This window comes from Danio rerio, chromosome 4, assembly GCF_049306965.1.
Source record: "Danio rerio strain Tuebingen ecotype United States chromosome 4, GRCz12tu, whole genome shotgun sequence".
Taxonomy (NCBI): domain Eukaryota; kingdom Metazoa; phylum Chordata; class Actinopteri; order Cypriniformes; family Danionidae; genus Danio; species Danio rerio.
In genome coordinates, this window is record NC_133179.1 from 33,357,864 (window position 1) to 33,384,337 (window position 26,474).

The 26,474-nt window shown below is 37.4% G+C and overlaps 1 protein-coding gene across 4 annotated transcripts in view; it reads right to left on the bottom strand.

Moving 5' to 3' along the window:
- Positions 1-602: 602 nt before the first annotated feature.
- Positions 603-26,474, bottom strand: part of si:dkey-233e3.2 — a 37,206-nt gene continuing 11,334 nt past the window's right edge. The window contains exons 3-9 of one of the 4 annotated variants that reach the window (XM_073946251.1): positions 19,289-19,567; positions 18,237-18,263; positions 16,288-18,100; positions 14,957-15,130; positions 10,135-10,308; positions 4,132-4,178; positions 603-4,057 (exon numbers count right to left, since the gene is read on the bottom strand). In XM_073946251.1, coding sequence (XP_073802352.1) covers positions 3,531-4,057; positions 4,132-4,178; positions 10,135-10,308; positions 14,957-15,130; positions 16,288-18,100; positions 18,237-18,263; positions 19,289-19,547 — 3,021 coding nt within the window. In that variant the 5' untranslated portion in view covers positions 19,548-19,567 and the 3' untranslated portion in view covers positions 603-3,530. 4 annotated transcript variants of the gene reach the window in all.

The window sequence follows — 26,474 nt, forward strand, 5'->3', positions numbered from 1 at the left end:
AGGTCATACCCGGTTATTACGTGATGACGTCATTTATCTCCTATGCGCGATGTCGCAATACTATGGCGGAGGACGGAGGCGCGAGTGCGAGGCGGCACAGCATACCAGCCGCTAGTTTACTATTAGGGAGAAATGTTGTAAAACTTCACCTCTGCCTATCTCTCGCTCTCTCACTTTGGACATTTGACCCGCTGGCCAGTTTGTAAGGTAACTTCCTCTCTTCCTAGCTGTTAAAGCTGTGGATCCAGACATGAGCGTGCCAAGTTTTCTCCACTGTGTCTATTACCTGTGATAATCGCGTATTCTTCCCGCCATGGGTGAACAGCGCTTATATTTCTAAAGCCCTTTCTGTTGAGGACAATAACCAATCATAGCCGTGTAAGACCCGCCTGTCAGCGCTCAAAAAGCAGGCGGGATAATATTGACATGAGTTTATTAGCTGTAAATGCTCGTGCTGTCTTCTGTGCATGAGTTTTGTTTAATACATCCAGGAAGAGTGTTTTCTTTGAGCAGGTCAAATTAAGGGCACAGTTCGTATATCTGACTGCTGTATTAAAGGACAAAATTTTATTACAAAAACCCCTTTAACTGTCACACCAAGACAAAAGCAATAGAATTTTTTTTATTACATTTCTTAACTCCTAATGTCGCTAGTTAACACAATAAGTGCATTTTTATTCAACACATCACATTATTTCTAAATTATCAGCCTCTACCAAATGGTTGAGATGTTGGTTTATGGTAAAAGTACCAGAATTAATAAATATACTACAGAAAATATGAACTGTAAGACCAATTTCATTAAAAACATGATAAAAATAAATAAAAATTATTACTAAATCATAGCCATAAGCCACAAAATATTTCAGATTTTCCTTTAACACAGTAATATACACATTTTCCTGTTTTTTTTTTTTACAATAAAATCAAAATCAAGTGAATTTGTGAAGCAGGATTTAGTTTGCTTGTTTAGTTTAAAGCTTTTTATTTTAAAGCAATCAAACTTCAAAACTCCCAAAGTGTGAGTGTGTCTTTGTGTGTGTGTGAGTGAGAGTGAATAATGTGTAAGAGAAAACAACAGTGTGATTGTACCTGTGTGTGCGTCTCTCTCTCTCTCTCTCTCTCTGTGTGTGTGTGTGTGTGTGTGTGTGTGTGTAAGAGAGAGTGTAAAAACAATTGCAACCTATGTAATGTCCCCACAATTCACAAAAATGTGTGTGTGAGAGAGAGAGAGAGATAGAGAGAGAACTGTGTGTGTGAGAGTGTATGAATGTGTGAGAGTGGGGAGAGAGTGTACATTTAGGTGTGTGCAGGGCAGTGTGTGTGTGTCTGTGTGTGTGTGTGTGTGTGTGTGAGAGAGAGAAAGTATGTATGTGAGTGAACATGCTGAATTATCTCATCAGTGAAGGCATTTTCTGGTTAAAGGGCCTGACGATGTGAGCTCTTGTACCATAGAAACTATTTACAGAGAAAAACAGTATGATAAGCCATGTTTCTTTTCGTTCTGCTTAATCAAGTACCCCAAAAAGATATTTAAAATAAACAAAACAATAAGTGTATTTTGACTGCTTTCTTTAATAACTACATTACACAATACTTGTACTTTTACTTTCAGTACTTGAGTAGTAAATTTTGAAATAAACTACTTGTAATACTTAAGTACAAAAAATGTTGAATACTTTTGTACTTCCACTTAAGTATGATGCTTAAAGAGCACTTCTACTTCTACTCAAGTCAATTTTTGATAAAGCACTTGTACTTTTACTTAAGTATGGGTCTCTAGTACTTTATACATCTCTGTCCCTAATGAACGTACAATTAGAATATCGGACCTCAGAAAATATCAAAACTCTAAATTAAATCATAAACGATGAATGTGATCCGTTCCAACAATTAGAAATACAATCTAAATTTTAGGATCATTTAAATTGGAGTCAGATTGAATTCGGAGCTAAAAAAAACTAATATAAATAAATTCTAATAAATAATAAAATTCTTTTCAGAAGCACTAGAAAAGGCTTACATGCATTAAACCTTCGACCATGCTGTTAGTTTCGTCATTGGGCTAATAGATGGACTCCTACAACAGATAATTAGATTGAATGTGACTGTATTATAATATTTTTTCATTTTTACAGAACAAGTCAGTTACTGATTTGCTCAACCCCCATGCCCTGGAATACACAAATAAACTAGAAAGCTACAAGAAACTCACAAGGGCGTTGATGGATTTGTTTTTTTTCGGCAGAGGAGATGTCGAAATGCTCAGTCACTACAAAAAATGGGGTTCTTGGGGATAAAAGGCCCAGCCTTAACCAAGAACAGGTTAGTAGGTAAGCACACAACAATATTACTTGCATTGGACAGTTTACATTTTATGCAGGTCTAAAATTGGATATGCAAGAATTGAATTTATATGCAGTGATTGTTAATGTACTATATGCAACAAAGGCTCATTCTAAAATAGCCTTATATACATTTTTGGAGATCGCATATCAAAAGCGAGCGATTGCTCCATGTTTAAAACTTCTGTCCAGAGAGGTCATGTTTTGATCTAAAGATCTGCGCGGGACTAAATTTTGAATCCCGCACCCGCCAGGTTCTAGCTCGAACCCGACTGCTCCCGCTTACATTCAGCATTTGTTGTCCCGCTGCCCGACCGCCGCGCCCGATCACGCTAAGGAGCAATGGGAGAACAAAACCGAAAACCACCCACCTATACAGAGTCCGGACAGCCTATAACAAGCTGTCTGTATAAACACACACACACATAAGCACCAAGCACACACACTCACAGACAGACAAAGCTCTCTCTCATTCGCGCGCGCACTCACGCACTAACACACACCCACACAAACATAAGCACCAAGCACACACACAGGCAAAGCTCTCTCTCATTCGCGCGGGCACACACACATACACACACACAGCAACAAACAAGCTAAACACAGCATCGCGCTATTTCATTTACAGACATACATACGCGTGCTCGCTCGGGAGTCGGGAGTGATATTGCTAGACGGCCCGCTCCCGTCCCAAATTAAACCAGTTACCGACCGCTCAACCAATTTATTCGGAAATTTATTCCCGCGCCGCAAAAATCTGGTCGCGTCCCGCAGCTATGGTAAGTGTTATGGTAATGTTATTAAGGTAAGTGTGAGCGGCTTGAGGACCCTGCATTAGTACAGGGCTAAACAATGACATATTTCTGAAATAACATGGAGGTCTAATATTATTGACACTTATCCAGACAAGCAATGATTAACTCCTACAGTTTATATAAGCAATCCAGACATCAGCTCAAGTTCACCTGATTACTGATGTACAAAACAAAGCAGATTACAGTGTGAGAATGACTGTACTGGGTGAATGTGTGTGTGAACGCTCAGAATACAGATGTAGAGGCAAAATTAGATGATCATAACTGATGAAAACAAAAGAAACACACACACACACAGAAGAGACTGTAGATCATCTCACTGCTACTGACTGATCCTGCAGAGGATTCTGGGTAAATCTCCCATCAGTCTTTAACACAGTTTCACCGAGGATCCATACTCAACCCAAAACCCAGGATAGAGCGGCTCAGTGAATGTGGTCTGGACTGAGTGGATGAGGCTCATTGAGTCTCTATAGATGTTGTGGAAGATCAGAGTTCCCGCACTGTGATCCACAAACACTCCTATTCTCCTGCTCATCAACTTTACTGGGAGACGAGTTTCTATCATATTGTGTCTGAATGCGACTCTGTTAACGTAGCAGATTAAAGCCCAGGACTGAGCATTTTGTCCAAGCACACACTCATAACCTCGTCCCTTCCTCTTGATGCTCTTATATGACACTGCTATATCCACACGATCTCCTGCATTCATCTCAATCTCCCAGTAACAGCGTCCACACACACTCTCTCTGCACAACACATGAGCATGATGATCAAATCTGTCAGGATGATCAGGATACTGTTGTCTCTCTCCCACTCGGGTCACCCTTCTGTTCTCCTCAGACAGTCTGAGTTCAATGTGTGCTGTGTTTGGAGCCAGTGTTAGGAAACAGGCATCTGAACACAAGAAGAGACATTTATAACACAACAACACTCACCACAGCCGTGTATGTGTGTGTATTTAGACGTACATTTGTGCAGTCCCGCTGTAAACCACTTCTCTCCTCCATGATCCAGACTATAAACACACACCGATTGACATTCAGTCAGTACACAATCACTAAACACACTTTATTTTTAGCAGCAGCAGTCACAAATAAACACATCAAACATCACTAATTATGTACACTAATTCATTCATGTTTACATTAGACAGCTGTTATGCTTGATTGTAATTAGCTAATTATTGCATTATATTTATACTTTAATAACTGCATTAATAACTACTTTAGAGTATCCTACTTCGTTCTGTCTAAATAGTAAGTAAAATTCACATAATAGCAATATAGCCTCTTCTCATCCATCACAGAAATGTATATCTGGCTAACCCCATAGAGACTGTGTCTGTTCCTCATACTATAAGATCAAGAAATAAGCGTTCTGTTTGCTCCAGAAAACAATCCATTTAAAATTAAAAGTTGGAGTTAAAAAATAGACATTATTTAAAGCTCTGTCTCCAAAACATCAGGTCACTAGCACCTAAAGCAGTTATCATAAATGAAATAATAACAGATAATATTATTAATGCACTCTGTCTCACTGAAACCTGGCTGAAACAAAATGACTATATTAGTTTAAATGAAGAAACTCTTCCAGGATACTTATATAAACACGAGGCTCATTAAACTGGCCTTTAGTAATATTCTAAATGTTAACCAGAAAAACTCACTTATGTTTAACTTATTTGAAGTATTAGCGCTTAATATTATGCTTCTGGATATTATGAAAAAAACAAAAAACTGTTATCTCCTGCTTTAATCACCGCATATAGACCCCCAGGACCCTTTGTCATTTTTCTAAAAGAGTTTTCTAATTTTATTTTCAACTTAATAGTCAAAACTGATAAAACACTAAATGTAGGAGACTTTAACATCCACGTACATGATGCTAATGACACAGTTTGCAGATATGTTACAATGAGTCCCACCGCAAATTAGTAATAATGACTTGATTAATTCTTTCAATGATAAACTAGAAGGCTTCAGACAGAAAATTGAGGATGTTAAAAATAGACTTCAGATTCATTAAACATACCAGTAAATCAATATAATCTACAGTGCTTCAAAATTATAGAATAGGAAGAGCTAGATCAGGGGTCGGCAACCCGCGGCTCTAGAGCCGCATGCGGCTCTTTAGCGCTGCCCTAGTGGCTCCCTGGAACTTTTTCAAAAAATATTTGAAAATGGAAAACGATGAGGGAGGTAAATATATTTTTTGTTTTAATATGGTTTCTATAGGAGGACAAACAATCTTAACGTTTTCCAATGCTGTAAAAGTGTGTAGAATATTTAATTTCAACATTTCTGTCAACGAAGATTTGCGTCATAGCCTGCGACACACGTTTCTATCAGGGCGGGATGCCAGGCAGGTAGCTGTTGTAAACAAACCGGCGGCTGTGTGATGCGCCATGGAGCGCAAGCTGTCTTTGCCAAAGATGTACAGCGGGGCACGCTTTCTCATTTTCCCTCCCTGAGAGAATTCAAAGAAGCCCATCCCGATCACTAACTCAACGGTGATTATTTACAAGGTGCGATCGTTGATATGCAAACTGCATTTGGGAGCAGATTTTGTGAGTTGCGAAAGGAAAAAACGAGACTGTCTTTCCTTGACACACACCCTTGGAGATTGTCCCTTCCTTGTTGAGCACATTCCCAGGAATGACTCGAGCTGATCTTGAAATGGAAATGGCAGGCTGCGTTTTATTGCACTGTTTGTTGTCCAGATAAGGGGCACGTTGTGCACGTTCATTTTGATGTTATTTTTTTGAATCCTCAAAATAAATAAAAAAACATTAAAAAATCTGATTTCTTTGCATTTCTTTAATTTCATCAAAGCAAAACATAATGCAATAATATTGTAATGAAGTTAAACTTGATCATTAAACATAATTCATTAATATTGTAATGAAGTTAAACTTGATAATTAAACATAATGCAGTAATATTGTAATGAAGTTAAACTTGAACATTAAACATATTTCATTAATATTGTAATGAAGTTAAACTTGGTCATTAAACATAATTCATTAATATTTTAATGAAGTTAAACTTGATAATTAAACATAATGCATTAATATTGTAATGAAGTTAAACTTGATCATTAAACAATTCATTAATATTGTAATGAAGTTAAACTTGAAAATTAAACATAATTCATTAATATACTGTAATTAAGTTAAAATTGAGACGGCATCGTACAACAGAGTAGTCACGTGGCGCGTCATTCTCTACAGGATGCACTGCAGGGAAATGAACATTTAATCATGAAGGCTCAGTATGTATTTGTAGCCAACGAAGTCATTTTTTTAGTAGGCTAATATAGCTAATATAAATACATACAGCATGTGTTGCCATCATTATAAGGCCTATATAAGGCTTTTAATTTTTTGCGGCTCCAGACATATTTGTTTTTGTTTTTTTTTTGTCCAATATGGCTCTTTCAACATTTTGGGTTGCCGACCCCTGAGCTAGATCAATCAATCAATCAAGCCTGTCACATACACTTTCATGTAGTGAGATTAAGTCTAAATTAAGAAACCACAACTGGACCCCGGCAACTGAGCTAATTATATGTCTATTTACAAACTCTGTCAATATCTGTCTCAAAGACATGAGAAGCATGCCTGTATGAAGCCTGAAATGTGCACTTTTAAATGAGCCAACTATTCATATGCAATATATAAATGCAATGCAGAATTCTCCTTCTGGGCTCAGTATCCCGCTGATGAGTTCCGCCTTCTACATTCAAACACAAATCATGACGACCAAGGTACCGGTGCTATAATGGCATTTGAAAACAGCTCACTAAAGCTGTGATTTTTTTCAATACATTTAACAAGTTTGCTAAACACTTAGCACACCAACACACCTAAAATATACAATTGGCAAAACAGTTAATTTTATGCTCAAAATCACAAATTGTAAATTAAACCTCTAAACTAATGTTCAAAAGTCCAATTTACTAATGCTTTCACACAGTATGTCAGAACAGATAACATCATGTTCTAAACAGAACCTATATAGGCTATATAGGTTCTATATATCAATTGAAACACAAATAATATATATATATATATATATATATATATATATATATATATATATATATATATATATATATACATATATATATATATATATATATATATATATATATATATATATATATATATATATATATATATATATATATATATATATCACAGCTGATTCCCATCTAGTAACCACACTCATGTGTTGAGGTTTTTCAAATCACATGATTATACTGTATGTTCTAAAAGAGGACTCATGAGGTTTTTAAAAGGAACAGTGAGAGCATCAAAGAACTCCGTCACCAACACGTCTAGGTAAAGTCATGCAATATAGTGATAACTATGCACATTGTGTTTAGCAGTAAACTACTCTAAAAACCTGGCGTTCATTAGTACATAGGCCTACATTAGTTATACAGTACAGTGAAACATTTACACTGTGTCTAATTACTCTTAGAGTCATGGAGTTGGAGGCCAATCAAGTCCCACATGAAATTATGTTGACGAGGCTGGCTTCAACTTGGCTTCAACAAGGCATCGCCGTAGGAGAAACATAATAGGCCAAAGGGCCACCGTTACCATGCCGGGCCAGAGAAGAAGAAGAAGTTGGGCAAATGCAGAAGACCGGGCAGAATTGAAGGTTACTTTGTTTTTTTTATTATCATTGCGGTGCTTTTTTGGTGTGTATATCTTGCAGTAATGTCCTTTTGCATATAAAGTCTGTACTGCAGCAATTCTGTGTCTGTTTTTTTTTTTTTTACAAACAGTAAACTGTAAATTTTTTAAAGCTACTCTGGGATAGTCGTTATTTTTTCTGCAGCATAAGAAATAAAATGCATGAATTTACTGTACTAAACCCAACAACACAAAACTGTAGAGAGGCTTCAAATATAAGGGCAGACCTGACACAAAAATAATGCAGTTTCTGTAATGTCAGCAGATGTTTTTATTATCAGTGTGTTCTGATTGACTGAATGTTTCTGTTGGAAAGAGAACATGTGTTTGTGTTTTGAACAATTATGTCATTTTGAAACATGTTTACAGTGTTTTGTTAGACATGGTGTAGTGTGTTCGTTTATTATTGTTTTTTGAAAAGTAGTTTAGTGGTTTAGTTTACAATGTGTGATTTTGAGCATGAAATTAACTGTTTTGCCAATTGTGTATTTTAGGTGTGTTGCCGCGTTAAGAGTTAAGCAAACTTGTTAAATGTATTGAAAAAAACTGTCATAGCCATTGTTAAAAACTGTAATTTCATGTGGCACTTGACTGGCCTCCAACTCCATAACTCTCTAAAAGTAATTAGACACAGTGTATGTTAATGTTGTACTGTACTTTATGTCTACTGTATGTACTAATCAACTTCAGGTTTTTAGAGTAGTTTACTGCAAAATACTCTGTGTATAGTACAGTAATGACTGTATTGCATAACCTTACCTGAACGCATTGGTGACCGAGTTCTTTGATGCACTCACTGTTCCTTTCAAAAACCTCAAAAGTCCTCAACACAAAATGTGGTTTCTAGATGGGAATCAGCTGTCATATATATATATATATATATATATATATATATATATATATATATATATATATATATATATATATATATATATATATATATATATATATATATTATTTGCGTTTCAATTGATATATAGAACCTATATAGCCTATATATATATAAAACTGCAATAAGCTGTTTCTCACTGGCAATGGAATAAAATACAGAGAATATTTTCCTATTGACAATATAAACAGCTGTTCACTTTGACTTTATCCTATGTAAGTTCTGTTTAGAACATGATGTTATCTGTTCTGACATACTGCGTGAAAGCATTTGTAAATTTGACTGTAATATTACATTGTTTTGGTCTTGGTTGAGTTTGTGTGTAAAAGAAGTTCAAGCATTTTAAATTGGTGTTAACTGGTTGCATTTTGTGTCAAAGCAACTAGAAATGCGTAAAATGTATAGTCAACAAAGACGGATGTTGTCCTAATCATGTTAAGAGTTTAGAAAAGTTGTTAAATTTATTGAAAAAATTGTCATAGCCATTGTAAAAAACTGTAAATGATGTGCGCACAGGTTTCACTTTTACTTCCTAGTGCGGCTCATGGCTGCTGTCACTGTGAGAAAACACATACATGCAAATCAAACCTCCCGCACGGCCCTCAAACGATCGCTCTGTGCAACAAACTAAACATTATTTACAACTTTATTACCTGTTATTCACAGTATATTGCAAGTTGTGTTTACTAAAGTAAGTGTTATTTGCGTGCACGCACACTTTCTCGGCAGTAAACAAACAGTGCGTCAGCTCACGTGTGATATCATGACCGTGAATACATCATTACATGAAGACAGGAATAACATTTTGGGTGAGTTATGCCTTATAAATAGAGTATGTGACACTTTTAATGCCGTTTGAATTAGGATAATGTGTAGGGTTGAATTGAGATTGTGATATTTTTTCGATTAATCATGCAGCCCTACGCATGACACTGCTTAAAGTAAACAAAGAATATGATGAAAGATTCCTCTCATCCCAGTCACAAAATATTCAATGCACTCCCATCTAAAGTATTCAGTGTTGCACCAGAAGACTCAGGAACAGATTCTTTTCTTCAGCTGTAAACTTACTGAAGAACAAGCTCAACCGCTGAACAATACTCACTAGATCCGCCATTTTAAAAACACAAATTTAAATCATGTAACTTACAGCCTCTGCATACCTCGCTATAATACACCTTTTACTCATTATATACTGCACTGTCTATATTCCACCCCCAAACCTACCCTCCACCCTTAATCTCATGTATGCAAGTTGTGCATACATATTTTTAAACATTTATATTATTTGTATTCTTGTTATTTGCGCTTCTGGTTTGATGCTAATTGCATTTCATTGGCTCTGTACGGTAGTAAAACATGTTTTTGCTCCTCCACATACTTGAGTTTGTTCAGTGTGTAGTTTGGATCCTCCAGTTTTTGGGAGAGCAGCTTGAGTCCTGAGTCTCCTGGATGATTGTAGCTCAGATCCAGCTCTCTCAGGTGTGAGGGGTTTGAAGTCAGAGCTGAAGACAGAAAACCACAGCCTTCCTCTGTCACCATACAGCCAGACAATCTACAAACACAGATCACATTAGTTTGACAAATGTCACTAACACGCCAGGAAAACAGATCAAAGGAGCACATGGAGAAAGTCACATGACAAAAACACAGGAGCCTGACACTCCTCAGGTACACAATCATACATTCGTTTATAGTAATTAAAATCAACCAATATTCTTGCTTGCAGAGCTTAAAATGATGCAACTACGTTCTTTTCTACATTTTGTTCCACCCATATCATCCTGCTTATGAAAAAAATACAGTTTTGCTTGGCACAACAAATAAAAAAAATGACAAACAAATGATCGATTCATTAAATATTTAAAACAAGTATATAGATTACTATAAAAATACACTGTTCAAACTTATAGAAATGCATAGATTCAAGTGATGCAAAGAAGTAACACAGACATACAGGGCCTTAAAATTGAGTGAGAACATGCAGACAGAGCATATGCAATACATTTAGACAAATGTATGTTTTGACCAAGATGAAAACAACCCTCACTAAAATAACATACATAACGAGAATCATTTAGAAAGAGAAAACAACAAGATCATATGTAAACATTTTAAGCACATGTTATATGACCTATAAGATATGTAGAAACAGGTGGGGGGCTCGATCAGCCATCTCTGCTGAAACAACAAACTGCTTCACTTGAGAACTTCGAAGACCTAGGCTTCTTTTTTGCAACCAATAAATTTTTTTTTTAGATCCAGCATAATTTTCCACTACATTATTTCCGCTTATCTTAAAGCGAAGGGCACTTCGGCTGCTTCAGTAGATTATCAACTAAAATGGTGGCTGCTATAGTTGATGACACAGCTAAAAACTTGCTCGCTGTAAATTTTGACAGCACTGTTGCTTCGAGCAAACCGCCATAGAATGCAGAAGTCTTACAGGCAGATGATATTGACCAAGAAGATGAAGTAGTGGCGCTCACTATTTGGAAAAGAAAACTCACAGAGACTAATCTCTAATTATTAAATAAGTACTGTAATAGTCTAAAAGTTAAATGTAGATGCACTTTTCCTTTTTCCAGTATTTAAAGAATGCAATGCTCAGTTGTTGGCACACACACACACACACACATATATATATATATATATATATATATATATATATATATATATATATATATATATATATATATATATATATATATATATAAATAAATATATTTATATAAATCTCATTAATGTGTTAGGTGTCTCCCAGCCCATAGCTCTATAATTGTCAATTATAGAGGTGCCATGTGCAAACACAAAGGAGGAAGCAAGGTTCCTTGTTTAGCGGTCACATAAGCGCAGTGCAAGAATAGGACACAATAATGAATTGGGCTGGGTCTGCCTCATTCACAGGCAATGCTTGCAGGTTCATTACCTGGTCTAAAAGTGAACGCTGAGAACCTCGGGCACATAGTTGGGCCAGGGGCTCAGAAAAACATGAGAGTAGACTGGTCTAATTTCCCTGCATGATTCACTGACCTAAAATGCTTCCAGATATCTGACCCTTGTATTAATGCCAACGCAACCAGCAGAGCTGTCTACATGAACAGAAATCTTAAAGGGTCATGACACCCCCCACTTTCGGTTCAGGTCCACCTCAGAATACTCACCTCAGAGCAACGGGCAGGAGTGGGTGTGGCCAGCAGAGCAGGGGAGAAGGAGGGGAGTGAGCAAATGTTGTCAGTAGGTTCACAAAATGAGACACAAACCATGCGGAGAACTATGACTTTATAGTTTACAAAGTTAAAAAGCAAATAAATAAACAGTAATTTAATGTCCTGCTGCTACATTTGTAATTTCATATACAGATAACCACAATTTATATCATTATAAAGATAATCGTGTTCATATAAACACTAAATGAGGACTTTTCCCTCAATGCCCGAGTCTAATGGAGACTCAGTGCAGCAGTTCTCTACCCTGTCTATTTTAACCATTAGCCCTGCTGGTAATCTGGAGGATTTAGGCGAACACAGCAGCACGGTGATGTGTCTAAATGTGAACAAACTCCTGATGAAAGACAATGTCCGCCATTCTCCAATTCTCGTACTGCTCTCCCGACAAAAATGCTTGCAGCACACACACACTTTTGCAGTCTCGGCCCTGATAGGATCGCAGGGAAAAACATACAACAAACCCCATGGATCATGGAAACAAACACATACGACCCTTCATGAATGGCTAAATACTGTGTGCCGTGGGTCCGTGGACGCGTCTCACCCAGTCATCAACGTAGGATTTCTCAGCTGAGCTTGGAAAGCACGTGCTCTCATGAATAATTAAGAAGCCGGCTCTTCTCATAGGATAAGAAAACTCCGTTATGAATAATAATGAAAAAACCGACGCGTCATCTTTACACTTGCAGTTCTCCGCTATGTCGCAGATTTTGATCCTGCCTCAAAGCTTTTCCTGCCCCAAAAGCTCAAAATTACCCGGTGTTCCCCACAATTAAAGCTAACATGTGCTAACATTGTCCTAACTGATGCTCAACACACAAATCTGTTAAAATCTCAAAAAAAGTACTTGAGGGTTTCGTGAACCTTTAAAGAGACTGAGTTGAATGGATCGAGTGGACCTCGCTGCAGACAGAAGAGGCTACAGAGAGATCTCCAAGAAGGCATGAGACGGGGGAAGGATGGATCCGAAGACAGAAACCACCGCATTCTGAAATGCATGGTCAAAACGTCTTGACTTGTCAGAAATGCATCTTGTAAAAGATGAGTTATCTGACCGTGTTGCTTTCTTAGGGAAAGTGCTCTTTCGTTAGACTTCTCTTTTAAAAGTACCCTGTGAAACGCCCAGAGAGAGAAGAAAGGACCCAGCTTGACCACCACTGCTCACGTTGTCGCTCACACTGGATACAGGAGAAATGACTGTCTCTGTAGGAGGCAGCTTTCTCTCAATTTCTCAGAAACTCAGACTCGATCAGCAAACTCAGAACTCTCTCAATTGCACGTGAGGTTTCTGAAAGTGAAAGTGTGTTGAGCTCTCTGCAGCTGATGGCTTCATACACAAAAACTTTGCGTACGCCACGTTTCACGCTCACTTTAAGATTTGCTAACGATGAAATAAACGTGGAAATGCGCAGGTCCACGCCAACTTCATTTCTTGTGTGTGTGTGTCTGTTTTATTTCCATTGGTGACTCCTAGAGGCAGTTGTGTTAAATTGCACTCTACAAAGTGTCTTTGAGCCGTGTAATGGCAGCTGTATGAGACGGGTTCATCCGCATGTCTAGCAGGTATATAAGGTTTCCATACCATGCAGTTGACCAGCCAAACATTAAAGAGCAATTTGCAGCAGTCGCAGTTTTTCCCAATGTAATCGGAGCGATCTACTGCACACACATTGCTTTAAAGGCACCATCTGAAGATGAATTTGCATACGTGAATCAGAAACATTTCCATTGAATAAATGTGCAAATAAAATATGATGCACAGACTTATTAATAATTCCTACTTGTCTTCCTCGTGATGAAGAATATAGGCAAAATCAGATATGTAGCGGGGGGAAAAAAGAATGAGTTTATCAGAAGCTGGATTTGAACCAAGTTTATGCTCGAGCGTGTCACAACATGATGCCATGCGTTTTACAAGCTATGCCACTTGCGCTGTTGAAGACATTACAAAATTTTACAGCTTTACATCGCACTATTTCTTTTTTAATCCACTCAGAGCGATTTTCAGACCCAACTGCTAAACTCTGTTACCTCTATTTTTTTCTTTTGTTATTCATTCCGGAGGCCAAACTTGCAACCTCCGAAAGCAGCACCTCCAATTCACATTCTGTTCAAAGTTTCTCTTTTTGGTTGCTTTTGCCATTGCTTTTTCGTTGGGTTTTGCCAAAGTAGAGTCATTGGCATATTCATGTGGGGGAGGAGGAAGGGAGGGGTTTTGCGCTCGTGCATGTTGCGCTCAGTTTCACGTTCATTCAGTTGTACAAAGAGAATATGCGTGTGATTCGGCGTACACAGTGTTTCAGACATCTAAATTTTTTACTGCGTTCGCACATTTACAGCTTTGTGCGTATGCAATGTTTTAGTATGATTTCAACGCAAGTCTTCGTACATGAGGCCCCAGCCGAGGGTTTTATGACCTTAAGGTTAACTTCACACTTTTTTCCAAATATCAGAAGAGAAACTATTGACTATCGATAGTCATGCTGACACTACTAACCTCAAATTTGTGCTTTGCGATCAGATATAATGTGTGCCTAGCTGAGAGAGAAAGAAAGCGGCCCTGATCAACTCACTCTTCTCTCTTACCTAAGGGCCCATTTCCATTGACTGGTACAGTACGAAACGGGTCATGGGTTTGCGTTTCTACTGCCTAAAGTTTACCAAGACTACCCTTTTGGTCGGCGTGGTGTAACACATAAAGTTTTAGTCTACGTCATTCTCGCTCTAGACAACCAAAATCAAATAACGCTGGAGCGCAATGCATACTTCACTACTAAACCTGATTCTTTACAACTACTTTACAAAAATCTTTAAATCTCTGCTGTGCATAATAATTTAGAACAATGCATTCTGAATTTTTAATTTTGAAATGATCACTAAACATCTTTGGGAGGTCTGTCCAATATAATTTGACATTTGATGACTGAGAGTACTTTACAATTAAGGAAATCAGAGAAAGATGAAGTTTTTTACCTCAGTATCTCCAGTTTACACTTTGGGCTCTTCAGTCCATTAGAGAGAAGGTTCACTCCTGAATCCTGCAGGTCATTGTTACTCAGGTCCAGCTCTCGCAGGACACAGTTTGAGGATTGTAGAGCTGAAGACAAACTCTCACAAGACTGAGCAGTGAGATTACAGCATTGTAGGCTGTGAGGAAAACAGAAAATAATGATTTTGCATTTAGCTAGCCAAGGTAATGCAGAGCTGTGACAAAAACATTTGAATGTTGGGTTTTAGTTTGGGCAAAGGAAAAATCACTATATGTACTCTGTAAATACTTAAGAGAGAATTCAAGGCTGTTTCAAGAGTTCACACTTAGTTGATGATTGATAATAAAGCGTATTTGGCATGCTGTCCCATGAGAGAGTCCTGAGCTCATAAGATCCTCGAGCCCGGGGCTCCCTCCCACTCAGAGGGCGAGAGGGAGGTTTGAGCTCAGGTAGATCTTAAGAACTCCTCTGCTATTTATGGCTAATGGCACATTAGGGATTGCTACAGAGAGATATACTGCTGATTAAGAGATTGTCTATGGTGCTAATTTGGTTTGGTCATTTCACCTATGTCACAAGCTTTTTGGACTGTGGGAGGAAATTGTAGAACCTGTGGAAAACTCATGGGAGCACGGAAAGAACGTGCAAACTTCACACAGTAACGTCGACTGGCCTGTTAGAGGCTTGGATCAGTGACGTTCTTGCTGTGAGGCAACAGTGCTAACCACTGGACTGCCGTACTGCCCTATCAAGGAAAAGAAAGGAGAAGTAGGGATGGAAGAGGGGATTCTTCAAGCTGAAGATGACAGAGGTAAGGAACTCTGGTTATTTGTAATGAGTCAGGAATCATCCGATTGGTAAATCATGCATTAGCTAATGCGCGACCAGCAGTGGTCAATCCTAAGCATGTGATCCTCTCGGAATTAATTTATAAATGAACTTTACAAATACACATAAAATTATTTTTAGTTGACAATTGTGTGATAATTAATCATTAGTTATTATTTATAAAAATTTTAAATCAATTATTTAATTTCCCTTCCCAGTTTTGAAGTGCACACCGTCTATAGTTAAACATTTAAATGTGTTAAGGGAAGATCATATTATTGTATGGTGTAAAAACAAAATTAGGAAAGTATTGATAAGAATGTCTAATAATGAAGTATATAAGGAGAACTGATAATGTATACAGCAGGTAATCAGTAATACATATTTTATGTAAAAGCACAAAAAGTCTGTGCTGTTTTTGCACTGCATGAATATAACTCAAATCGATGTGTGAAACAGGCATAAGTGTATACAGAAAACTCTTACAGTGCTCTTGTGGTGTTTTTGACCACTGGTATCAGTCTCATCAGTGCTTCATCAGATCTTCTGTATTTCTGCAGTTCAAACTTCTCTTGAGTCTCTTCTGACATCAGGAGCACAAAAACTAGACCCGACCACTGAGCAGAGGACAGATCCTGTGCTGTAAGATTTCCAGAGCACAGACTCTTCTGGAGTTCCTCCACAAAGTCATCATTCAGTTCATTCAGACAGTGGAAGAGGTTGATGGTCCTCTCTGCTGAATTTTCCTCCTCGATTTTCTTTTTGATATAGTCAGTCGTGTCTTTGATCATGCCAGTTTTGAGCTTCAGCCATGGCAGAAGCTCCTTCATGTCACTCTGATTAGACTCCAGAGAGAGACCCATCAAGAACCGGAGGAAAAGGTCCAGGTGTCCATTCTTGCTTTGTAAAGTCTTCTTGACTGCAGCGGTATGAAGTTTAAACAGGGGCTTTTCAGAGAGTTTCCATTTCAGTTCCTTTTTCCAGGAATCAAGAAATAGATTTGCCTTTTTGTTTTTGTAAGTGAAAAACACATAGAGAGCAGCAATGAACTCCTGAACGCTGAGATGAACAAAACTGTACACCTGTTCCCCTGAATAGTGGTTTTCCTCCTGAAACATTCGAGTACATAATCCAGAGAACACAGAACCTTGCCTGACATCTAGCCCACACTTCTCCAGATCTGTTTTGTAGAAAATCAGTTGTCCTTTCTGCAGCTGTTTAAAGGCCAGTTTCCCAAGCTTCAGAACAATTTCATCAAAAGAACAGGCATTGGCTTCTGATTCAGTATCATTTCTGTATTTTTCTTTCATCTGTTGCTTTTGAGACAGTAAGAAGTTGATGTACATCCCTGTGAGAGTTGTGGGTGTTTTTTCATTGCTCTCTTGACCCAGCAGAGGCTGAAGAACAGTGAGAGAGATCAAGCAGAAGACGGGAATGTGGCACATGATGTACAAACTCCTGGATTTCTTGATGTGGCCGATGATGTTTCTAGCAACCTCAGGACTGCTGTTTTTGATGAAGTAATGCTCTTTCTGTTCATCAATGAATCCTCGCACCTCAGTCACCTGATCAATGAGGTCTCGGGGTATCAGACTGGATGCTGCTGGTCTGGATGTGATCCACATAAGGGACGAGGGCACCAGATGTCTCTTTAAGAGATTTGTTATTATCTCACTCACAGTCATTTCTTTATTAACATCTGTAAATCCATCATCCTTTTTGAAGTTCAATTTAAAGCGATATTCATCCAGTCCATCAAAGATGAACATGACCTTGCCTTGTTTTTCAGGAAGAGAGCTCAGTCCTCCAGATATACTAAAGAAGTACTTGTTAAGCAGACCTATGAGACTGTACTTTTCTTCTTTAATCAGATTCAGTCTACGGAATGGCAGTGGAAATATGAAGACTATTTCCTGATTGTCTTTTCCTTCAGCCCAGTCAAGGATGAATTTATTGACAGACACAGTTTTTCCCACCCCTGCGATCCCCAGTGTCAGGATTCTTCTGTGTTTTCGACCTGTGTCAGGCTGAACTTTAAACATGTCATTGCACTTGAGTGGTCTATCCTGTTGGTTGTGTTTTGACTCCATCTGTATCACCTCATGCTGTCTCTCTCTTCCTCCAGTCTCATTCTCCACCACATATAGATCAGTATAAATATCCTCCAGGTACTTCTTATGACCCGTCTGTGAATTACCAACCAATATCTTCTCATAGTCCTCCTTTAATTTTTTCTTTAGTTCACGGCTGGTGTTTGTGTAATCAAAAGGAGGAGATTTACAGGTCTCTAAAACTGCACCTTTAAAAGAGAGAGGAATTTTTTTTTATTAAAGTGAAACATAATTATGTTCTGTGCTTCACATTACAAAGAAGAACAATTGCACGTATAAATTAAGAAACAAATTCAGATGAACGAAGACAAACAATATATTCACCTTCAGCACGAGCAGACATGCAGTTTCCTGAAGGCCACAAATGTTGATAATGTGAAATGTAGGCACCCATTTGTACGCATTAGCATTATGATTGATAATCACTGTTGTCCATAGCAATGCCCAATTTAGGACTGCTCATGTGGGGCAAGTTGCACCAACAGTGTGTAAGTTTAAATGTAAGTTAAAACTTAGTGTTACAACTTACTACTAAATATTTTTGTGTTTCACCACTGAATTTCGTTTAAACGTAACGCTACGTTCCAAAAACATATTTACAGCAGCATGCCCCCATGAATAGCAATATAAAAGAGATGACAGCAAGATTAGTTTACATCAAGGATAATGAAGAATGATCTCCCTCTACTCGCAGCCTTTTTTTCTCCCAAATCTCACTTTTTTCAGTCTGTGAAAAAAGAGTTTAATTTTCTATCAAGGAGTGTTTTGTTTTAATTTTATCCATAAATTAAAACGAGAATTTCTTCATGACTGACTTTTTCTCCAAGTTCTGTTCTCTTTCACGTGTAGTATATAAAAAAAAAATCAAGTTTAATGTTTGATAACATGTATTTTGCGTGTATGCATCATCTGTTATAGTGACTGACTGTGATGTACTATAAAAATGTAATTTGTCATAGGACAGTTATATATAGATGCATTATTTGCATAATTTTAAAGCAATTTAATGATTTAAATGCCTTTTATATTAGGTCATTCAATGCTACTATGCATAATTTTAGAGAGAGCTTACGACCTACTAAATATGCTTTGCCTTAAGAACATGTGGTGCAACTGAATTAAGAACAAGTTTAGTTACAGACTAGCTAGTAGTTACTAAGCCTCTAGTGTGGACTTTACATTCCAGTTTAAGACAGAACTTAGGATCAGCTAGTGCAATTCTTCCCTGGTTAAGAAGCTGTGCAATAAATGTTGTGACAATACATCTGACTCAAAAACCATTGCTAGGACAGGGTTTTAATATGAACATTTTAAACTGATAAAATTGTGAGTCAAATGATCACATTTGTAAAGTTTGATAGGAAATTAAAAATTACCTTGCTTATGTTTATTTTCCAGCTCTTCAGCCAACTCATTCTGGTTTATTTTCCTCAGGATGTCTACTGTGGTCTTCACAGCTCCTTTTGGTCCAAAACATGACACCATCTTATCCACTGTCTTCAACCTGTCTGCCTTCTCCATTTCAGCTTTTGAAATATCTCTATGGTCATTTATTAAATACCACTGAAACTCCTTTAGTTCAGCTTCTACCAGTTCATCCAGTGAGTTCTTGAGCAGCTGTTTAGCATTGGCCATCGTGCTTCACTCAGTCACAGCTACAGGAACAACAACATCTGAATTAGTTTCACAATTAACATATGGACCTAAGCATTTATTTATTCTTTTAAATACTGAAATTACCCTGTGAGCAGAAAATTTACATTTTAAAAAGCTACAAGTTGAAAATTGATTGTCACTCTTTTAAGTAGCACTTACTAACCAGGAATAATGTAGATGGTTCTTGTTCCTCTATACTTAACTCTGTAACTTTTGTTCCTGTATCATCACACAGGAGTGTTTTAATAAATGTTCACCTCAATAAACCACAAACGATTCAGAAAACGATTACAACCAGTTTTATAAAAGACTTAAGATGACAGGTGAGACGGGGAGAATCGCACACATTTGTCTACTGTTGAAGGACCCTGGCATACTACACTCTTGAGTACACATGCCCATCACTGGGGTGTACCTTGAAGGTTACCTTTTTTTGGCATGTTTAAAGTGATTTACTCTTATGCTTACAATTTAGTCTCTTAATATGACCTCTCTCTGGAATATTATGCAGGATTTATTGAAAAGCAATTAAGCACGAGAAAAACGTGTTTGCTCACCTTGCCGCCATAACCGGAAGTCCGAAGGTTACTGTTTTGTACATCTAGTTTAGATTTTTTAACTCTTTGTACCCGTGAAACCCCCAGTCTCCATGTCTATGTCTCTCCCCATATCTGCCACCAGCATTGATAGCGCTGCAGCCCAGTGCACACAGAAAGTACCACCTGATCACTTGGCAATCCAGGATGTTTTCAGTAAGCAGGCAGCCACCAAACCCATCAACAATGGGATTGTGCGATCAACCTGCTGCCTGGCGCTAAGCTCCCCAAAGATCGAACCTATCCCCTGTCCATCTCGTAGTGCAAGACAATAGAGGACTATGTGTCTGACTCCAACAGGGATTCATTCAACCATACACCTCACTGTCAGCTTTGAGCTTCTTTTTGTGGGTGAGAAGGATGGAAGTCTCCGGCCCTGTATCAATTATCGTGCTGTAAATTCCCCTCATTTCCCAGTCATATCCACTTTCTTACCAGTGCGTCTTCTTCACCAGCCGTCATCCAAACATTCATGAATGAGATTCTCTAAATATTTCTTCACCACTTTGTGATCATTTATATAGATGATATCCTCATATACTCCAGGAATCTAACTGAACTTCGTCAAAATGTCACCCAAGTTCTGCAGTGCCTCAGACAACACCAGTTATTCATTAAACTAGAAAAATGCCCACATACTATTAGTGCAGTTCCTCAATTACATCATCTCCTCCAAAGGCATCCAGATTTACCAAGGGAAAGTACAAGCCATATGTATGTTCAAATTAAATAATTAAATTTAAAACAAAGGAGAAGCAAATCGGTTTGACTTTACAAGGGAAATACCTCACTCGTGGTGCTAAATCATTTGCCATCAGTACGCAGATAGGTGATCAGCTCAAAGGCTGCAGGTGTAAGAGACCGCTGTACGAGGACTGGGCTGCCTGTATGTGAGTGCTCTGAGGAAGGGGAGGGTCAGACAGCATCACCCGCAGCTCATAAAGCAGGGTAGGAACGGTACAGTATGGACACATGTGAGTATAAAAATCTCTAGTAACACAGAAAAAAGTCGCTAGATTTGTCACTAGTCACTTCTTAGACGATTTGTCACTAAGGGGTTCTAAAAAATCTGTATATATAGTACCGAAGTCGCTGAATTGGCGACACTGAGCTGAACACATTCTGTCCTTTACAGGAGACACGGCCCAAAGGAGATTGTTTGAATATGGTCTACAGCCATTCAGATCACAATGCAATAATCAGGACCCAGAACCCAATGTGCTAATCAGGATGCAGAAAGCGCTGTATTAAAAGCATGTCAAATACCACAAAAAAAAAAAATCTGCGAGACCACGGAAGGTACGCTTTATGGAGAGGGTATATTTGGCAACAGAAACTTTTCCCTCTGGACCCGTGCCGAGAGGGGTTACAAAAGGAGACTGTGCATATCACAGGTATGGCAATAAACGATTAACTTCACTTGAACAAGACTGGACTAGAAGGATACTTTGAAGGTTGGTTTTATAGTAAGAAGAATCACACAGAGTATGCTGATAAGAAATCACAATAATCTGGCAAACAACTTCAAAAATGGGCGAGTATATGTAGAGGAGGAAATCAGATGAAAAGAGCCACAGGTGAGTAATGAGTTCTCGCCAGCCCTGATTGTGTAGGGCTACAGCTGAGACAGACAACAGACTGGACAGAGGAGCCCAGATAAAACCTGGCTTATGACAAGTTGAATTTAAATTCTTTAAATTATCTTTTTATTACAGAAATATGTCAGTCATCAAACTCTTATTTTAATGAATATAACTGTTTAATAAAACTGTTTTGTTTAAATACACAAAATAGATTGTCTATATGCAATGATAAACACATTAGAATATTGATTTTTAAAAGGCGGTCTGCTTATTTATGCTGACTGCACTGTAAAAAATTGCTGTTAAAAAACGGTCAGATTCTACGGTAAATAATGTTTTTTCACTAAAACAGTAATATTCTGTTAAAAACAGTGCTTTCTGGGTAACATTTTTCTCTTCGAGAAAGTAACCAACTGCAGAAAACTGTGAGCTAACAGAGTTCAGATTCGATGTTTTGAAGTCTGTGTTTGAAATCACACTTTGTGCCCTTGTTCACTATTTCATACACTAGTTAACTAATATAGTTCACCTGACAGAGTTAATGAACACTAATGAGTGAATTCAGACACTGATGAACACCTGCTGTTAATAATTACAATCACTGAAGAAAATAAACAAGAAACACAAACAGTGACTTGAGTTACAACATTAAATAAAATCAAATAAAATAAAACAGCTTCAGTCTCAGCAGAGGATCATTAAACAACTCCACAAACAACAGCAGACACACTTATTACTGACTGATTTGACGTCCATACAATTCTCATTGAGATCCAACAGAAATTAAGGTGTTTTTTGTGTCACCGTAATGGAGTGAGGGGCTGATTTAGTTGGGTTCTTCACCCTTGAATTTACTTAAGAAGACTTTCCAACTGCTGTAATACAGAATTTACAAAATGTTTGTACTATAGCAATAAAGTTGGAAAGTCAATAAATAGAGAAATCTATTTATCTGAAATTAGTTCTGATAAATGTTTTGGTATAAATCTGGAAGAAGGGCCTCATGCAATAGTTTTTATGCTTAGTTGCAGGTATTAATTTAATTAATGAGAAGTGGAAACAGAAAAGATACCTCTGTAATTACTTAACAGTTAAGAAATAACATACAAAAACAGTTTAAATATGACAAATACACACTCAGACCTCATGAATCTGACCTTGTATCTCAACAATGGTAACATCTCAAATGTTTCATGCTGCAATGCATGCTGGGAGTGGCACGGTACAAATATCCCAGCATGCATTGCGGTATAAATAAATGTTGTATAATGGTCTAACAGTTTTCTTTATTTGTGTTTGATTCTACTGTTGTTTATGTTTAGACTTTCAGTTGCCTGTGTGTGAGTTAAACTGTTAATTTTGTTAGTTGTCACCATTATTGAGGTTCATATGCTGATTATTGATGTCTGTTTGAGTGCGATATACACCATAGAGCAGTGTTATTGTCCAAGATATTCTTAAAAACTTCCAGAAATCATTGCCATATATAGACATATGATGTAAAACAATAGATGTAACATTGAATAGGAGCAGTACATTTTATTATACTAAATGAGAACAGACTCTGCCATATAATAGCAACATGAACATCACCAGATCTTATTTAGGTTTTTGGCTGGCTTGCCACAACAAAAGAGCTTTTAAAACAAAGTTCTTAACAATTACAGCAGCCAAAATATATAAATGTTAAAAATGTCAGGGCTAAGAGCCCAACTAAAGCAAACTCTGTTCTCCATGATGGTGACGTAAAACTTTCACTTTTTTCTCAAGAAGAACTTTAGTAGATGTGATACAAAAATACATGTATTAAGTAATAAGTGTAGCTGGTGATGATGTTTGTAGAGTTGTTTAATCATCCGCTGATCATTTAAATGATTTAATCATTTGTTGTTCTTCAGGTTATTTCATTATAAAGCTGTGACTAAAGTTTTGTATGTTCTGTTCTTGTTTTTTCCCTTCAGTATTTCTTCATTTGTTCATTGTTAATCCTCAATTATCATTTAATTAGTCAGTTAATTAATGAATTTACTTCAGCTTTTCTCCATGTTTCTTGAACACTCAGTAGTGTGGACACTTCAATTAAAACTGAAGTATATGCTCTGGGCTTTAAAGGGTTAAAGGTGTGAGAGGTAAAAACACAGTGTAAAAATGTATTTTAACAGTAATATACTATTAATTTACACTACGGAAATAGACTGTAAAAAAACAGTAGATTGCTGGCAACCACAGCTGCCAGTAGATTACTGTTAAATCAAGGAAAAACAGTATTTTACTGTAAAACCTGAAGCTAATTTCTTCTGTCTGTCACCGTTGTGGAGGAGAGTAGAGCCAGTGTATGAGTTAAAGATGAACAATGAACTGCTGATGTTATTCTGCATGTTTCTCTATTTAAAGATAGCGGCTGTTTAGTTGCTGATGCAGTCAGAATCTCTCTGGTGATTCCAGATTTACATGTATGTGTGCTGTTGTGAAAAATAAGACATTAGAGTTAAACCGAACTTTTCTAATTAACTAAAATAAGTTATCGTTATAAGTATACTTCTAAGCATATATAGCACATTACTTCATAAACACATTCAGCAGTTGACCAAGTTGAGGCAGTTGCTTTCAGTGAGCAAAATGAGTTCACTTGAGTATTGTTTAAATCAATGTAGTCCATGTATTTTTACAGCAACATACTGTAAAATAACAGTACATTGCTGGCAACAGCAGCTGCCAGTATTTTACTGTTTTTTAACGGGACAATTTTTAACAGTGTGTATATATCAGGGGTGCCCAAACTCAGTCCTGCAAATTTTAGCTCATACTTGCCTCACACCTGCACGGATGTTTCTAGAATGCCTTGTAAGAGCTTGATTAGCTAGCCCAGGTATGTCTGATTGGGGTTGGAACTAAACTTTGCAGGACACCTGCCCTCCAAGACCAAGTTTGGATACCCCTGGTATATATATTTATTCTCTAATCTTTAATCTATTTTATATAACTTATTTGTATCTCCCTTATAGTAAGGGTCAGGAGACACTGACAGTTCAGATCACCCCAGTGGGTCAGAAAGCTTTGGCTGCGTCCAAAACCGCATACTTCCATACTATATAGTATGGTAAAATCAGTATGCGAGCCGAGTAGTATGTCCAAATTCATAGAATTCGAAAATCAGTATGCGAGAAGTACCCGGATGACTTACTACTTCCGGCAAAATTCTGGAGTGCACATCCCATGCACGCTGCGCTATCCCATGATGCCCCGCGAGCAAATTCATGAACGGGATTAAATCGACTCAAATGACGCAGGTAGGTCGCGTGACCATGACAAAATGGCGGATGTAGTACGTCCGAATTCCATTCATACTTTTCACATTCATACTATTTAGAACGTACGTTTCAGGAAGCACTGGCGGTGTATACAACCCCAGCTGGTCAGGAGACTTTGGTTCAGCAGGCACTGGATAGTCATGGATCTGGCAGCCCTAGAGAGTCGCATGGCTCCGGCTGCCCTGAGAAATCACATGACTCTGGCAGCTATTTGAGGTGAGTATTTATTTCTTTACTCAATACTTTCAAGTATTTTGAAAGTACCTCTGAAGTGGTTTGCCATGCATGTGGGTTTGAAACACAGCTAATAAGATGCCCTTTAAAGTTACTTGTGTAATCCATAGTAATTACAAATAGGAATAAAAGAGTGTAATCCATAGTATTACAAATAGGAATAAAAGTATATGCAAATATAAAATGATATACATTAAGCTTAATTAATAAATTAAAAACCAAATTAATAGATTAATTTAAAAGTACTTCACAGAATTCAAGTTAAAATCTTAAAATTATCTAAAGGTGTTTTTTGTTTCCTGTTTGTTTATTGTAAATGATTTAGTTTTATTTTCTGAATTTTGTGAATTGTGAAGATGTATATTGTTACTTAGCCCTTAAGAGGTTAAATTTGAGCTCACCACTGACCTATCAGGTGAAAGGAAATGCGTGCAGCGGAACAACGTGAACAACGTCAGTGACGTCAGAGGAAGAAACGGAAGAGAAGCGAGCTCATGGAAGCAGAGATCGGAGAGTTAATCCAGTGAGAAACGAGTGGAATCCTGTCTTTAAAACTCGCCTGAACGTCTAGAAAGACATTGATATTGATTCATCGGACCTGATTGTTTGTTGTTCTTGCGATATTGAGTTAATATTGACGCGGATGCAGCGAGGACACGATCATCGCGTGCAATGAGATGGCGAGCCACCCAACAGATCTCGATGGAACATATTCACGGTGAAATGGCGGCGATTGCACCTTTTGTTTAATGTATCATCTTCATGACAGAACTGTGCTGGATGACAGAGTAAGCTGGCATCACACTTTCTTCCTTTCCACCTGAACTGTGGTATGTTCTAGGCAGCAGGACAGTAGGCCTCAATTTATGGATTGAAATCGAAACGTAATACTTTTCCTCTTGATTTCAGAGACTGGTATATAAAATATACAACAAAGACTGTTGGAATTAGCCTTTACTGAACTGTTTATCATTTTTTTTTCTGAGAATATATATTGTTTCATCATTGTTTTTCAATTGCACTGTATTAGTGTGAAGACAAATAGTTAAATATATATATATATATATATATATATATATATATATATATATATATATATATATATATATATATATATATATATATATATAAATCCATAAAATTGAAATAAATAAGATAGTTTAGTTGTCAGAAAGAAAATAT